General features: G+C 43.1%; 4 protein-coding genes across 4 annotated transcripts; 3 read left to right on the top strand and 1 right to left on the bottom strand.

Moving 5' to 3' along the window:
• Positions 1-4,759: 4,759 nt before the first annotated feature.
• Positions 4,760-5,433, top strand: LOC310648737 (histone H2B 5-like). Its single transcript, XM_083376755.1, has one exon. It carries the CDS (start codon positions 4,777-4,779, stop codon positions 5,155-5,157), a length of 381 nt encoding a protein of 126 aa, XP_083232881.1. The 5' UTR covers positions 4,760-4,776; the 3' UTR covers positions 5,158-5,433.
• A 2,130-nt stretch (positions 5,434-7,563) lies between these two features.
• LOC310648575 (histone H4) lies at positions 7,564-7,989 on the top strand (the record flags this gene model as incomplete). Its single annotated transcript, XM_083376478.1, has 1 exon — positions 7,564-7,989. One exon carries the CDS (start codon positions 7,564-7,566, stop codon positions 7,873-7,875), a length of 312 nt encoding a protein of 103 aa, XP_083232604.1. The 3' UTR covers positions 7,876-7,989.
• Positions 7,990-12,154: 4,165 nt separating this feature from the next.
• On the top strand, positions 12,155-12,982 carry LOC310650257 (histone H2B 5-like). The gene has a single exon (XM_083379100.1). It carries the CDS (start codon positions 12,167-12,169, stop codon positions 12,545-12,547), a length of 381 nt encoding a protein of 126 aa, XP_083235226.1. The 5' UTR covers positions 12,155-12,166; the 3' UTR covers positions 12,548-12,982.
• Positions 12,983-13,206: 224 nt separating this feature from the next.
• LOC310650227 (histone H3.2) lies at positions 13,207-13,975 on the bottom strand. Its single transcript, XM_083379060.1, has one exon. It carries the CDS (start codon positions 13,954-13,956, stop codon positions 13,546-13,548), a length of 411 nt encoding a protein of 136 aa, XP_083235186.1. The 5' UTR covers positions 13,957-13,975; the 3' UTR covers positions 13,207-13,545.
• Positions 13,976-16,588: the final 2,613 nt, after the last annotated feature.

The following is a 16,588-nucleotide window of genomic DNA, read 5'->3' as shown; positions in this document are numbered from 1 at the left end:
AAAAGATGTCAAGACTCCAGAAAGAGTACAAAGAAGAGCAACAAAGATGATTGGGGGACTGGAGGCTAAAACATATAAGGAACGGTTGCTGAATTGGGTATGTCTAGTTTATTGAAGAGAAGGACTAGGGGGGACATGATAGCAGCCTTCCAATATCTCAGGGGCTGCCCCGAAGAAGAGGCAGTCAAGCTATTTTCCAAAGCCCCTGAAGGCAGGACAAGAAGCAATGGATGGAAACTAGTCAAGGAGAGAAGCAACCTAGAACTAAGGAGAAACTTCCTGACAATGAGAACAATTAACCAGTGGAACAATCTGCCTCCAGAACTTGTGAATGCTCCAACACTGGAAGTTTTTAAGAAGAGACTGGCCAGCCATTTGTCTGAAATGGTATAGGGTTTCCTGCCTGAGCAGGGGGTTGGACTAGATGACCTCCAAGGTCCCTTCCAAGTTGTTGTTGTTGTTGTTATTATTATTATTATTATTATTATTATTATTATTATTATTATTATTATTATTATTATTAAAATGTGACTGAATTTAAGAAAATTATAATGGATAAAAATATGTTTTGAATAAGAGTTAAAGGACTAGATGACTAGATGTATTGAATGGAATGTTTAAAGATTAAAGATTAAATATATTCTTAGTTATGGTTAAAAAGAATAAGAAATTGAGGAAATAATATATATTTGCCTAGGAGGGATATATATTTTAAGTAGTATGTTATTTCTTATGTTTCTTTACTCTTGCTCTCCTTTCTTTCTTTTTCATTGTTTTATCTATTTCATAAGAAATGTAAAAGTTTGAGATGGCTTATAAGGGAAAAAATAGAGTTAAATTTGTAAATGTAAATGTAATTAATTTTTGAGAAAATCTTCACCAGTAAGAATATCTAGAATTTGGTGGGAGAAATAAACTAAAATAAGAATTGTAACAGGATCTATGATAAGGCAACCAGAATGACTGAATAGAAAAGAAATATTATACTGATATGATTATTATTTTTAGAATTATTGGAAAAAATTATATATTCAATTGTTATTTATCAAAACAATAAGAATTGTATTAACTCAATGTTTGCAAAAGAGGATATTTTGGGGAAAGAGGAAATCAACTAAAATTAACACATGGAAATCAATTGTTAATGATTGTTTTACAAATGTAACCCAGACAACACACTGTTCACCAATTAAGTGATTTATGTTTTTTTTTTAAAAAAATTCAATAAAATATATTACAAAAAAAGAAATCTCTTTGATGAGTCCTCAAAATTCCGTATATTTCCTGTGAAACAAATATACAAAACAAAATTATTCTGTTTTTGGAGGAAAAAGCAATTTTGAGGTACAGTAGGTGTTGAGTCCTCCTCAACACTTTGTGGATTGAGTCTAGGAAGACAAAAGGAAGGAAATGACTTGGATCACAGGGAAAGAAAGCATAAATCCTTAAACTCGAGTTTGTCAACCACAGCAAGTTTAATTTGCGTGGACTTCCACTCCCAGAATTGGTAGCTGGCTGGGGAATTCTGGGAGTCGAAGTCCACGTGGCTTGAAGTGGCCAAGGTCAAGAGAAACTGCTGAATTTTATCATTATGGTTGGCACAGCCTCAGGTCTTGGATAATGCCAGCCAACTATCAAGAGCTCCAGGATATTCCTATGATTTATTTAGGTAAAGTTAGAGTTCACAGCCACATCTTTAAACCAACAATTCAAAAACAAAACAAAAAACAAAAAAACACCTCCCTTTTGCTTTTCTGCGGTTGAGCCGTAGGGCTAATTTTGCCAACCTCTGATTCAGTTTGAAAGCAGTTGAAATTAATCAAGCGAAACCTACCAAGAAATCACTAGATCTAACTCCTATTTTGGGAAATACTTTCAAGATTCATAATCTAAATGTCTGGAAGGGCCTGAGACAAAATCAGATTACGAAAACAAACTGCAAACTCATCTCCTCAAAAGCTTTTCACAGACAAGCTACCTTATCATGAAGCAAAGCCAGTGAAAAAGAAAGTATGATTAAGCTCACGTTTTCTTCTGAAAAACCATAAAAATGAGCTTTAAGGCTGATATTACGCTAACTTTCCACTTCCTTTGTTCTGTCACACTCTCCGGGCTTCTAGAAAACAGCCGGGTTCCAGTTTTCGCACGACAAAGCTTCAGATGTGGTCAGCCTTTATGTGTGCAGCTATTTACAAAAACAGAGAATGTTCAACCACAACTTGCTCACCCTTTGAAGAATGGAACCAAATGACTGGTTATTTCCCTCCACAAGAATAAGAAATGCTTCCTTTGACTTCAGAGACCTCATACAGACTTCAGGGTTTTGTAATTTACATTCAGTAATTTACATGCAGCTTTCTTCCTGCAGAACCTCAAAGATAACCCCTCTGCCTCATAAGCTTTGACACAGAACATCCAAGGCTGATTTTTCTCTCCTTGGGCAAAGCTATTCATGGAAAACGCCAGGATTATGTCAGATCTAGCAACGATGGAAGCCTTGCAGATCCCAGTCTAGTGACGCTGATTTTTCAGGGTATATACATCGAGGTTTAAGGCAGTGTTTGTCAACTTCATCAACTTTAAGATGTGAAGACCCCAACTCCCAGAATTCCCAAGCCAGTTATGAATTCTGGGAGTTTAAGCCCACACATGTTATTGAGGAACGCTGGTTCAAGGATTTATGTGTCCTCCCTATCTTCATGAAATTGCTAATGCAATGTCATTCCCGTCCTTCTTTCTTCCTAGATGTCAGCTGAGTTGGATGGGGAATTCTGGGAGTTGAAGTCCACAAAGCTGAAAATCACCAAGGTTGAGAAACCCTGCTAGAGATATTAGGTGGTCCTCTTTGTTACTCTTGTTAGTGAGGCCTTTTTCATCAAAGGAAAAAGAAATATCTTTTTATCTGCTGAACAACTTTTGGGGAAAAGCTTCCTGGTTTCCCTCCTATAAGTACCATTTTAAGGGTTCCTCCTCACCAGCGGAAGTTTGCAATCTTTCCCTCCAGGGAGAAAATAATAACTTTATTTCTATCAGGTTCCTTAATGTCCATTGACTGAGTGTCCACAACATCTTTACTCACTCTCCTCTTGCTTTTCATCCCAGAGATACAGTGTGGTGTCCATCTTCTTCTGAAATGCCTTGGGAGCAATTCTGGGGACAATCCTGACAGAAGATACATCCTAGGACAATTTTTATTTTCTTGTCTTGAATGCAAAACCCAAACGAAGATACTTCTGAGTTGATAGGTTGTTGTTGTTAGTTGCGAGGTTGTGTCCAACTATCGTGACCCCATGGACAACGTTCCTCCAGGCCTTCCTGTCCTCTACCATCTTCTGGAGTCCATTTAGGCTCACGCCTCCTGCTTCAGGGACTCCATCCAGCCACCTCCTTCTCTGTCGTCCCCTTCTTCTCTTGCCCTCAATCTTTCCCAACATTAGGCTCTTCTCCAGTGAGTCCTTCCTTCTCATGAGGTGGCCAAAGGATTTGATTTTCAAACCATCTCAGCCTCCAAAACCAGACAATCTGTAGCTCAAAGCTATGGAGACATTTCAACTGAAAAGTCTCGATCCAAGAATGGTCCATGTACATGGTTGATTGCTGAGCAATTAAAATGGAGTTTAATTAAAACATAATGGAATGGAGCTAAATTCAAATGACTCACAGCAGTCTCATCTAAATCAACAGAAAGAAATCACTAACATTTGCAACTGATTTTGGTGAGATTAAAGCATCATAAAAGCTCTTGAAATGGAAGGCAACATCATTTAAAATGTAGTTTGCGCGAGAAGTGTGTTTCAAGTCATTTCCTTTTTAAAAATACTAGTCCTGTATGCTGAAATGTGGCTTGCATTGCTTTTCTTACTGCATAAACTATGTGGTCTCTCCTTGTGACAGGTGGTGGACGCCAGATTATAAAATTCTGACACAAAGTTTGGTGAGGGTCTTAAGTCACTGAACTGGACTCCGTAACACAGGGGTCTTCAAACTTGGCCCTTTTATGACTTGTGGACTTCAACTCCCAGAATTCCTCAGCCAGCTTTGCTGGCTGAGGAATTCTGGGAGTTGAAGTCCACAAGTCATAAAAGGGCCAAGTTTGAAGACCCCTGCCGTAACACATTTGATAAGGTTTGTCAGTTTGTTTTTTATAGTTTTGTCACTAGGTGCAACCTGGAAGAGACTTTGTCCTGTTTTAAGGACAACTCATAATTAGATAATTCTTTGTTAATAAACTTGTCATTCCAGGTAATTTCTCCAGGTTTGTCCTTCACCTAATTTTGCCTTTGAACCTTCCTCAGACGACCCCACCCCCACCCCCAACCCATTGGGCTCGATAGACACCGCTGAGGTAAAGCGGCCGGGTGCAAACCGGCCAAAATTTCTCTGAAACTATTAATAAGGTTCCCAATTCCCCTTATTTCGGTTATGTTACTAATCCAATGTATTGATTTTTATTTGCTTTTAAAGCCAAAACCGATTCCCTTCGCATCGAGCAATTTCGGCTTCAAAACAGACCAATGGGAGAGGAGCCTCACCGAACCAATCAGAAAACAACTCCGGGCACGGTTCAAACCCAACCGGCCGCCTTTCCTTATCCAATCATAAGCGAAAGAACGCCTCGACCTTTCGGATTGGCGCTCCACTTTCCCGCCCAAATTGTACGGACCAACGGCAGCTTGACGCTTGGAGCCCCCTCATCAGCATACGGCTGCTATAAAAGGCAGCGGGACGACGGAGCGTGTCAGTTTGTTGTCTGTTGGAGTAGGAGAAAGAGCGAAGATGCCAGACCCCGCGAAGTCCGCGCCGGTGCCCAAGAAGGGCTCCAAAAAGGCCATCACCAAGACGCAGAAGAAGGGCGACAAGAAGCGTAGGAAGAGCCGCAAGGAGAGCTACTCCATCTACGTCTACAAGGTGCTGAAGCAGGTCCATCCCGACACCGGCATCTCCTCCAAGGCCATGAGCATCATGAACTCCTTCGTCAACGACATCTTCGAGCGCATCGCGGCCGAGGCCTCCCGCCTGGCCCACTACAACAAGCGCTCCACCATCACCTCCCGCGAGATCCAGACGGCCGTGCGCCTCCTGCTGCCGGGCGAGCTGGCCAAGCACGCCGTCTCCGAGGGCACCAAGGCCGTCACCAAGTACACCAGCTCCAAGTAGGCGGGCAGCTTGGCGTGGACCGCAGGGAAGACTACCCGCAACCCCAAAGGCTCTTTTAAGAGCCGCTCACCTGTTCCTGGAAAAGGGCGAGGTCGCTTTAAGGGCGGTTTTTTTTTTAATCCGAGGAATTGAGGGCGCGCTCCATCTTGAGCCCAAGAGCAATTCTAGGCAGCTTGCAATAAATTAAGCTTTTATTAAAACAGTTGAGCAAAAAAGTAGCTCCTGAAGGATTTCTACCTGGTAAAGGAAAAAAAAAGTAAAATTTATGAACGTGTATTTAATTTTGTGCCTGTTATTTTTCCCCCAAAAATGTTACTGGCTGTTCGTCGTTAAAACGAGCATTGTGAGTTGGATTGTTTTCCAAGGCCTCCATTTTTGAATCACTTATCTTGAACTGGGAATTTTATTGTGAAAATGAATGCACCTCAATGGGAAGGAAAAGAGGAGAGGGAAAAATTCGCTTCCAACTTTTTCAGCGCAGTAAAATAAAATAGCTTCAACTTTTTTTACTTTTATATGCTTGGTATATACTAGCCATTTCTATAACCATCAGTAAACCCCCAAATCAGCATTTCATTGTTTTTCCTCTTGGAGTACAAAGTCTTGGAGTAGAAACAAAGCTATATATAATTATATACCCCTCTCATATATTTAATTTTTAATTATTTGGGGGCTGTTTATTTAATTTCTTTTAACTTTTGTATTGTTGCTTTTATTGTTAGCCACCCTGAGTCCTTCGGGAGATAGGGCAGCATATAAATCACATACATACATAAAAAAATTTAAAACAGTCAATTTGGCCATTTGCTAGCTCCCATCTGCTTTCCCATCCATTCTTCCATTGATTGCACTTGTGGATTTTATCTGTTTTTGAACCATTTTTGAGTATATTACATGAAAAGGACAAGCTGTATATTTAGCAGTGTTTGCAGAAGACTTGAATCCAGTTAAAGCCTCCCGGTGAGGTACATAAATATAATTTTAAAAAACAGTTTTTAATGTAATGCACTCTATAGCAATATGAGCTGTGATAGCAGTAGAATTTACTTTTTTTTAATCCCACAATGAGTATCTGCCCTTCAAATACGCAGGGGGAAAACTATTAAATTTATATGCCGCCTATTGTAATATCCAAGGCAACTCTGGGTGACTTAATATGTTTTTAATATAGTATAAAAACAAATATAAAAGCATTAGAAACGAGTGTAGCTTTGTTGAACAATACGCGAAAGTCATGAGTGGGGTAACCACTGTGTCACCTTGCTAAGACGGTTGTGTAAATTCAGACTATTTTGTGATGTTTTGTCATACTATATTGTTTGGAATTTTGTGCTTGGTTACTGACATTTTAAAAAGTGAAAAGTTGCATTTTAATGTGGGAGCAGAAGCCTCATTTCTAACTCGAGAAAAACATATATTTTTTTTGTCAAGGCCATTACTTTTAGTATATGAAAACTTCTCTTTTTCAGCACCAAACTATAGAGCCTATTCTGAAAGTCTTTGAATATCCTTGCAAGTTTTAAGAAAGATTCAAACCCGCCTGGGGAAGAGTAACATAACCCATAAATTTGCCCCTTGTGGAATGCCTATCTAAAACCCATGTTTTCTGTTTGTCCAAAACTCACATGTAATCAATGTCTTATTAATCATTTGCTTTCTGCATATTGCAGGCACAAATGTATCATTTGTTTTATAAAAAGTCTTGATTTCCCCTTAATAAATGCTTTTTGCTTTGCCTGAAGTTTGTATTTCCAGGTGAGCAAAAAAAGCCCCTTTGCAAATGTAAAAGTGTCTCTCAAATTCAGTTCAAAATTTGGGACACTTGAGTTTTGAGGCAATAATATGAGCTTGAAAAGCTAAGGAAATCAGACTTGCTTAGTAGAGGGATAGGAGACCACTAGGAGATGCAGGCTTTCAGGCAACACTGGAAAAACATCTCAGAAATTACTGGCAAATTGCTTTTGCACTGGCCAAGAACTGACCTAAGAACCGAGGGAACATTCCATTCTTTGTCCCTTAGGAAATTTTCAGTGGCCTTAATAAAGGATATAATATAAATTGCAAATGCTTTTCTATTTATTAATTCACTGTGACGCCGGTCCTTTGATTTTGGCGCAACTTCTCAGCCAGCTACGGTTTATAAACCCCAATGAGAACAAATAATCCTAATTTTCCAGAAATCTACGCTGATTAGAAAAGGATCGAGTTCTCTTAATACTCGAACGGCCACGCCCTTCGCTTCTTTTTAAGCCGCATTTCAATTGTCGTGAGGAGATTTTTACGGGCGACGTAGAAAAGGCGGGAAGAGGTGTCTGCTTAGTTTTCCCTCTGGTCCGATTCTCTGGTATATCTACCCTTTTCCCGCCCGGCTTTGCCACATCGGCTGTTCTCTTGTCAACGGGAAGCATGTCCGGGCGAGGCAAAGGCGGGAAAGGCTTAGGCAAAGGAGGCGCCAAGAGACACAGGAAAGTCCTCCGGGATAACATCCAAGGCATCACGAAGCCCGCCATTCGCCGACTGGCTCGGCGCGGCGGCGTGAAGCGGATTTCGGGGCTCATTTACGAGGAAACGCGGGGCGTCCTGAAAGTCTTCCTGGAGAACGTGATCCGCGACGCGGTGACTTACACCGAGCACGCCAAGAGGAAGACGGTCACGGCTATGGATGTGGTCTACGCCCTGAAGCGCCAAGGCCGGACGCTCTACGGCTTCGGCGGCTAGCATGGAGATCGGATCTGGGCACGAGCGGGAAGAGAGAATGCGGAAAAGGCCCTTTTCAGGGCCGCTCAACTTTTCCGGGAAAGAGCTCCGTCCGTTGCAAAGGCGCAAGACTCGGGAGCGAGATGTTAAGCAGGGGTCTTCAAAACTTGTCCCTTTGACGACTTGTGGACTTCAACTCCCAGAATTCCTCAGCCAGCTTTGCTGGCTGAGGAATTCTGGGAGTTGAAGTCCACAAGTCGTCAAAGGGACAAGTTTGAAGACTCCTGTGTTAGGGCCTTGCATTTAGAAATACGTCCAGTTTCCGCGCGTGGGTTGATCAAGAGTTTCCCCGCGAATTTCCAAAAAGGGAGCCAATGAAATGTTTCAAATGGCCAATAAAACTTAGCAGTTATGCTTTCACGCCTTGATATATAGGTCTACGTGAGCAGGGGGTTGGACTTAGGAGGCTTCTAAGGCCCCTCCAGCCCCGTTTTGTGGGTAAATTCAAGAGACACGATTTTAATTTCCCGTTCTGTTTTCTGGGTCGTCGGGAAGGAGCGCCTCTTCTACGTCTATTCGACAGGCTTGCGACGGGGAGGGGATGTAGCTCAGTGGTAGAGCGCATGCTTTGCATGTATGAGGCCCCGGGTTCGATCCCCGGCATCTCCAGACGTTTTTTTGCTTTTGATCCCGGGCAGGGGGAATTAAAAAATGCAAATTTTTGCTAAATGCAGGACAATGTGTGCTAGTCCACCTGGACCAATAAGGCACTCTTGCTTTTATTTATTTTATTGATTGATTGATGGGATTTATATCCCGCCCTATCTCCCGAAGGACTCAGGGCGGCTAACAACAAAACATATAATAAGTACAGAAATTAAGATAAAAAATAAAATTAAAATCATCTGTGCAATAAATTAAAATTAAAAACTAAAAATAAATTAAAAATTGTAAATATAATTAATTAAAATGCCTGTCAGTCCAGGTCAGCCTGGTGGAAACTAAAGAGTGGGAATTCTTTTGGAGGCAGGGCGTGGGGGTCAATTCGCCTTGTAGATAAGGCTATATACCCCCTGTGAGCAGGATGTTACAAATCATGCCATAGGAAAGGGAGTGAAGATAAGGAAGGAACAAAAGGGGCCCTTTTGATCTACTAATTGGAGGGTCTGGTAATTGTAATGATTGCTAGGTGCTTGAAAAGCATTGGGCCTGTCAACTGGGCTCACTTTGGAAGGATGTGGTGTGATGGGGGGGGGGGAAACAGGGTATAAAAACCTATGCAAAACTTGATTCAGGTGTGGTACTCTGGGATTTGCCATCACCGAGAGTTCCACCAGCTTTTGCAAAAGCTGGGGCTGTTATTTAATTCTTTTTTAATTTTTGTATTGTTTTTTATTGTTGTTAGCCGCCCTGAGTCCTTCGGGAGATAGGGCGGCATATAAGTCCCAAAAATAAATAAATAAATAAAAACTTGTTTTGCTTTCCAACCACCCTCGGAGTTGAATTTTGATTCCTCACGGAGGAATCTTCTAGGAATATTTATTAATTTGAAAAAGATTAAATAGCCACCCAACTTAACGAAAGGCAGCTTACGGATTTTTTTTCCCTTTTTTTAAAAAAAAATCACAACATAATCCATCCCATCCGTGTCTGCTTCTCAAGAAAATGCTGGTCCTGGTTTAGCAGACCTAAGGAGAGAGATCTAAGGCCTTTGCAATAAGGTGGACCTCTTGAGAATTTTTCCTGACTTCTTTTTTCCAAGAGCTGCAGCCCGTCAGCCCGATTGCTTGAGGTGCCCTTGAGGTGTCTTTAGAGTGGCTTCATCCAGCAGAAAAGAATTTCTTAATTCTGGGGTCCTTTGTGGTCTCTGAGCTTGGTTGCTTTCCTGCAGACCTTTCATGACCCAACTAAATAACATCATCAGCGCTAGAAGGGGGCAGGAGGAAGAGAAAGAAAGAAAGAAAGAAAGAAAGAAAGAAAGAAAGAAAGAAAGAAAGAAAGAAAGAAAGAAAGAAAGAAAGAGAAAGAAAGAAAGAGAAAGAAAGAAAGAAAGAAACAAAAAGAAAGAAAGAAAGAAAGAAAGAAAAAGAAAGAAAGAGGAAGGAAGGGAAGAAAGAAAGAGAAAGAAAGAAAGAAAAAAGGAAGGAAGTAAGGGAAGAAAGAAAGAAAGAAAGAAAAAGGAAGGAAAGAAAGAAAAAGGAAAGAAGGGAAGAAAAGAAAGAAAGAAAGAAAGAGGAAGAAAGGAAAAGAGAAAGGAAGGAAGGAAGGAAAGAGAAAGGAAGGAAGGGAAGAAAGGAAAGAAAGGAAAGAAAGAAAAAAAGAAAAAGAAAGAAAGAAAGAAAGAAAGAAAGAAAGAAAGAAAGAAAGAAAGAAAGAAAAAAAGAAAAAGAAAAAAGAACTGAGGGGTCCTTGGTGCTCTCTGAGTTGCGTAGTTTTCTTGCAAAGATTTCATGACCCATCATCAGTGCTAGTAGGGAGGGGGTTCTGGGAGGAGGAGGAAGAGGACGATGACTGTGGGGTCCTTGGTGATCACTGAGCTGGCTTGTTTTCTTGCAGACATTTCATGACCCAACTAGGGAACATCATCAGTGCTGGAAGGGAGATGAGGAGGAGGAGGAGGTGGCGGCCTGGGGGGTCCTTGGTATTCTCAGAACTTGATTTTTTTCTCGCAGATGTTTCATGACCCAACTCGGTAACATCTAACATCGTAAGTGCGAGAGTGGAGTGACCTGCCTTGTCAGTGTTGATTGGGAGTGTTCTTGATTGGGCTGCTGTTTACTGTTTGTTTGTTTTTCTGAGATGGTTGTTCCTTGATCCAGCTATTGTTCACTGCTTGACTGTTGGTCTAGTGCAGGGGGTAGGCAACTCCCAGAATTCCTGAGCCAGCATAGCTGAGTTTTTCTGAAGCATGGACTGGCTCAGGAATTCTGGGAGTTGAAGTCCATGAGTCATAAAAGAGCCAAGGTGGCCTAGCCCTGGTCTAGTGTTAAGGTTGGTGTTAAATCTCTGCTCATCTGGATGTTGATTGCTGGTGAGCTGGCGTTTTGGTATTTTTGATTCCTTGTTGGCTTTTTGGTCTGTCTCTTTGTGTGTAAACGTTGCTGATAATTATGTGCCTGTTGATTTCTTGACTGTGAAACTCTCTTCTGAGTAACTAAACACCCAGATAACTCCCCCTACCCTCAATGCGTTTTGACATTTCGGCATCCAAGGCTACAGATGTCGCTTTCTTGTTCCCAATTATTCTGGCCAAAGCTTTAAGCACCTTTACTTTCCTTAAATGAATTCTGTTTGTTCTCCCTTTCCTGCTGTGGTCCAGCCTCATCCTACCCTTATGCTTCTGGAGACAGCAGGGAGGATGAGGCATGCTTGACCTCAGGAGGAAGCCAAGGAGAAGGCACACTTCCTATGTGCTGCTAGATGACCTTGAGGGTAATCCATTTATCCATTTATCTATGAATAGGTAAGGATCAAGTCGAAGGAAATTCAGCAAAACAACGGACAAAGAAAAAAGGTGACTGAATTAACACTTTAAAATAGGATAAACATAGCTTAGCCTCAAACATGCCAATGGAGATTCTCAGTCATCCAGGTCATAGTTGTCTGAAAAGTCCTTTTTCAAAAAGGCACCTGGACTAATTTTCTTTTCCCTCAGGGGAATAAAAACCAGTTCATTTGCCTTTTGAAAAAGCACCTTTGAGATAGCTTCAACCATAAATTCTCTTTCTAACTGTCTTTCTAACTTCTGTCAGAAATGTCATGTCAGTTTACAACAATTAATCAGGGAAACCACCTGCCTCCAGAAGCTGTCAATGCTCCAACGCTGGAGGTTTTTAAGAAGAGACTGGACAGCCGTTTGCTTGAAATGGTATAGGGTTTCCTGCCTGAGCAGGGGGTTGGACTAGATGACCTCCAAGGTCCCTTCCAACTTTATTCTTATTAATTTGCCATTGGCTGACAAAAAAAATTCTAGCTCCTATTTCTGGCTATTTCACCTAGCGGCTGCGTTTTTTCTATTAATCCTGTTCGCTGGATTTGAAATTGGCAGCATTCATTGGCTAGCCATTTTAAATTCCCACTAACCAATGGAAGGGCGACTCTCTTAGCCCAGCGAATAGAGATGTCTGTTTCTTGGCCAATAGAACTCCAGCCTTCTGAAAAAAAAAACCCTCGCGCGGCCCCTTCCTCCCACAGCCAATCGTCAAGAAGACAAAGCCAAGTCTTCATTTGCATAAAGGCGCTTATAAATACTGGCTTAACAGGACTCGCAGCCGTTAGTGCGGAATCCCAGCTGGTTAGCGAACATCTCGAGATGCCCGAGCCCGCGAAGTCCGCGCCGGTGCCCAAGAAAGGCTCCAAAAAGGCCATCACCAAGACGCAGAAGAAGGGCGACAAGAAGCGCAGGAAGAGTCGCAAGGAGAGCTACTCCATCTACGTCTACAAGGTGCTGAAGCAGGTCCATCCCGACACCGGCATCTCCTCCAAGGCCATGAGCATCATGAACTCCTTCGTCAACGATATCTTCGAGCGCATCGCGGCCGAGGCCTCCCGCCTGGCCCACTACAACAAGCGCTCCACCATCACCTCCCGCGAGATCCAGACGGCCGTGCGCCTCCTGCTGCCGGGCGAGCTGGCCAAGCACGCCGTCTCCGAGGGCACCAAGGCCGTCACCAAGTACACCAGCTCCAAGTAGGCGGGCAGCTTTGCGTGGACCGCAGGGAAGACTACCCGCAACCCCAAAGGCTCTTTTAAGAGCCGCTCACCTGTTCCTGGAAAAGGGCGAGGTCGCTTTAAGGGCGGTTTTTTTTAATCCGAGGAATTGAGGGCGCGCTCCATCTTGAGCCCAAGAGCAATTTTAGGCAGCTTGCAATAAATGTAAGCTTTTATTAACAGTTGGGCAAAAAAGTAGCTCCTGAAGGATTTCTACCTGGTAAAGGAAAAAAAAAGTAAAATTTATGAACGTGTATTTAATTTTGTGCCTGTTATTTTTCCCCCAAAAATGTTACTGGCTGTTCGTCGTTAAAACGAGCATTGTGAGTTGGATTGTTTTCCAAGGCCTCCATTTTTGAATCACTTATCTTGAACTGGGAATTTTATTGTGAAAATGAATGCACCTCAATGGGAAGGAAAAGAGGAGAGGGAAAAATAAGCAGTAAGCGCGATCATGGGGAGTGTTGCTGAAGTCCACAGTGGAGTTAAATCTGTCACGGGAAGCGGGAGGTGTCAAAATGTATATTTTAAGAACTTTTCCCCACTCCCCCATTGAATTTCTGAAGTAGTAACGAGCACAAAGTGACGTCTCAATTTATTTAATTAAGAATACATTATTTTTAGATCACGCCGGAAGGAGCCATCCGGAGTTCAGCTGGTAAAGGGATAAAGGATATAATATAAATTGCAATGCTTTCTTTCTATTTATTAATTCACTGTGACGCCGGTCCTTTGATTTTGGTGCAACTTCTCAGCCAGCTACGGTTTATAAACCCCAATGAGAACAAATAATCCTAATTTTCCAGAAATCTACGCCGATTAGGACTTCCCCACCCCATTAAAATGGTTTCCTGAATTTCTGAAGTAGTAACACACAAAAGTGACGTCTCAATTATTAGTTTCCAGCACTTTTTGGGACTATTTTGATGGCTCTTAAAAGAGCCGTTTTTCAAAGCTAAAAGCAAGCCTGTATCGTTTTTCTTACGCCCGCTCCCCGCGGATGCGTCGGGCCAGCTGGATGTCCTTGGGCATGATGGTGACGCGCTTGGCGTGGATGGCGCACAGGTTGGTGTCCTCGAAGAGCCCCACCAGGTAAGCCTCGCTCGCCTCCTGCAGCGCCATCACGGCCGAGCTCTGGAAGCGCAGGTCGGTCTTGAAGTCCTGCGCGATCTCGCGCACCAGCCGCTGGAAGGGCAGCTTGCGGATCAGCAGCTCGGTCGACTTCTGGTAGCGGCGGATCTCCCGCAGGGCCACGGTGCCGGGACGGTAGCGGTGAGGCTTCTTCACGCCGCCGGTGGCCGGAGCGCTCTTCCGCGCCGCCTTGGTGGCCAGCTGCTTGCGGGGCGCCTTCCCGCCGGTGGACTTGCGAGCGGTCTGCTTGGTACGAGCCATCTCGGCGTAGAGACAGAAGAGGAAGACGCCACCCCAGCCGCCGCAAAGCGAAGGACTGAGGAGCAGTGGCGCGAGTGGCGCGCTATTTATACATTGCTTCCTTGGTTTTGATTGGTTGTCGCTTTTAGCCAATCGCGTCTTAAGGTTTAAATTTTCCGCGCCCCGCAGGGATTGGAGGCGATTTGCAGAGACGCCGCTTGCTTTGTTTATTCTTATTGATTCTTCTTATTAGGTATTATCCTACTGTTTATGATGGTTGTGTTCATTTCTCCGCGGTGAAGGACAAATATATTTTTTTAAAATTCCATTTATATCCCGCCCTTCTCCGAAGACTCAGGGCGGCTTACAAGCTTAGCAGTAGCCTTCATTCTATGTATATGCCTGCTTATTAGGGCTTTCACACCCCCCCCCAAGCGGCATTATTACAAATATGCCGCAATTAAGTCTTTTAATTAATTGCCCAATCAGCCACAATAAATAAAGGTTCCCATCCTCAGTAAAAGCTAAGAGCTTAAAGGGAATCACAACGCTTTGGTACAATAGAATTCTTTATTGTATTGGCCAAGGGTAGCTGGACACACACGAGGAATTTGCTTCTGGTGCATAAGCTCCCAGTGCACATACAAGTAAGAGTGGTAATCGTGATCATATACAACATGACAATAATAATAAACCTTTGTTGTCAAAGTACATGTGTACATTGAGATTAGCTGAGCCTCCCCCCGTGCTCTCTCCCCCCAACACACAGTGACAACAAACCCTCCATCCCACCACACTATGTGATCCAACTACACCACACACCGGCCTCCCAAGTCAATTCTGCATAAGATTATGTCCCATTTAAAAGCCTAACAGCCCACGGATAAAAGCTATTTTTCAGCCTGTTGGTACGGCTGGCTATATTCCTATATCTCCTACCGGATGGTAGGAGAGTAAAGAGATACCGTCCAGGGTGTGAGTCGTCCCTGAGAATCTTCCTCACTCTTCCAAGGCAACGAGCCCTGGTGAGGTCATCCAGTGGTGTCAGGGGACAGCCCACAATGTCTTGTGCTGTGCTCACTACCCTCTGTAATACTTTCCTGTCCGCGGCTGTCAGACCAGCATACCAAACCACAATACCGTACGAGAGGACGCTCTCTATAGTAGACCGGTAAAAGAGGGTCATTAGCCATTGTTCTACCCTGTTCTTCCGCAAGATCCTAAGAAAGTGAAGCCTCTGTTGGGCCTTTCTAGCCACCTGGGTTGTGTTAACTTTCCAGGTCAGATCTTCACAGAGGTAGACTCCCAGAAATTTAAAGGAGGAAACTCTCTCCACACAGTCCTCCCCGATGTAAAGTGGGGCAGGTTCCTCCTTTTTTCTCCAGAAGTCTAAATCTCTTTCGTCTTGCCGATGTTTAGATGCAAGTTGTTGTTATATTCATCCTAAATCGTGAAATACAACACTTCATCATAAATCACAAGGTGCAACTCTTAGTGATAGTCATAGAGTACTAGCTCAGCAAACAACATAAATCATACTAGGGTACCAAACCAAACAACAAACAAACAACCCACCCACGATATAAATTGTAAGATACGAGCAGCAAGTTATTTACAGTCATAAGATAAGGATAGATAATAGGAAAGATGAGGAGTATCAAAGTAATACAGCTTTACTAGCATTTTGACAGGGTTGTTGGAATTAGTTGTTAAGCAGAGTGACGGCGTGGGGGAAAAAAAACTGTCCTTGTGTCTAGTGCAGGGGTAGGCAACCTCGGCTCTTTTATGACTCATGGAGTTCAACTCCCAGAATTCCTGAGTCAGCATAGCATAGCTGACTCAGGAATTCTGAGAGTTGAAGTCCATGAGTCATAAAAGAGCCGAGGTTGCCTACCCTTGGTCTAGTGAGTGGTTGTGGTGCTCAAGGCCTTGTAGCGTTGTCTTGAGGGAAGAAGTTGAAATACCGGTAGTTATTTGAGGGGGTCTGTAGATATTTTCACAACCCTCTTTCTGGCCCGTGCAGTATACAGGTCCTCAGCGGAAGGCAGGCTGGTAGCCCTTGTTTTTTTTCCCCCCTGCAGTTCTAACTATCTGTTCAAATCTGTGTTGAGGAGGTCTGTATGAAGCGTTTCCTAAAAGTGAAAAATTTTCTCGTGAGGAAAAAAAAAGAATTTGTTTAAAGCGTTCCTCGCACCCTTGGTTCAACAGCCAGTGTCCCCGCTTGTTTTAAGCGGCCAGAGGAAGGGAATTGGGCGGCCTTCTGCCCTACTTCGGAACGAAGGGCCATTAAACGGAGTTCATTGACACGATGGGGTTTCGCACATACGTCAGATTGTAGACCAGCGTTAAAGCTAAGCAATGTTGGGGTGTTGTTGTTGTTTTTTTTAAAAAAGAAAAAGGCCTGAGGGTAAAGCGCTGCCTTGAGACTACAGTCCTTTCGGCACTTTAAATCATCAGCTTGTTCTTTTGCCAGGGTACTAATATACTAATATAATCTATATACTAATATAACTATAAATTGAGCAGGGCGGGGGGGGGGGGGAGGGAGCTGGAATAGAAGACTTCCAAGGACCCTTCCAACTGTTGTCTGTTCTGTTCTGTTCTGTTTTGTTCTGTTCTTTTTCATTCCATTCCATCCCATTCCATCCCATTC

Source organism: Vipera ursinii, assembly GCF_947247035.1.
Source record: "Vipera ursinii genome assembly, chromosome: Z".
In the NCBI taxonomy this organism is placed as follows: Eukaryota; Metazoa; Chordata; class Lepidosauria; order Squamata; family Viperidae; genus Vipera; species Vipera ursinii.
The sequence above is the reverse complement of the archived record's forward strand: the minus strand, read 5'-3'. Positions and strand labels throughout refer to the sequence as shown.

Coding starts and splice junctions, on each gene's coding strand:
- LOC310648737 (XM_083376755.1), top strand. CDS start 4,777: ATGCCAGACCCCGCGAAGTCCGCGCCGGTGCCCAAGAAGGGCTCCAAA.
- LOC310650257 (XM_083379100.1), top strand. CDS start 12,167: ATGCCCGAGCCCGCGAAGTCCGCGCCGGTGCCCAAGAAAGGCTCCAAA.
- LOC310650227 (XM_083379060.1), bottom strand. CDS start 13,956: ATGGCTCGTACCAAGCAGACCGCTCGCAAGTCCACCGGCGGGAAGGCG.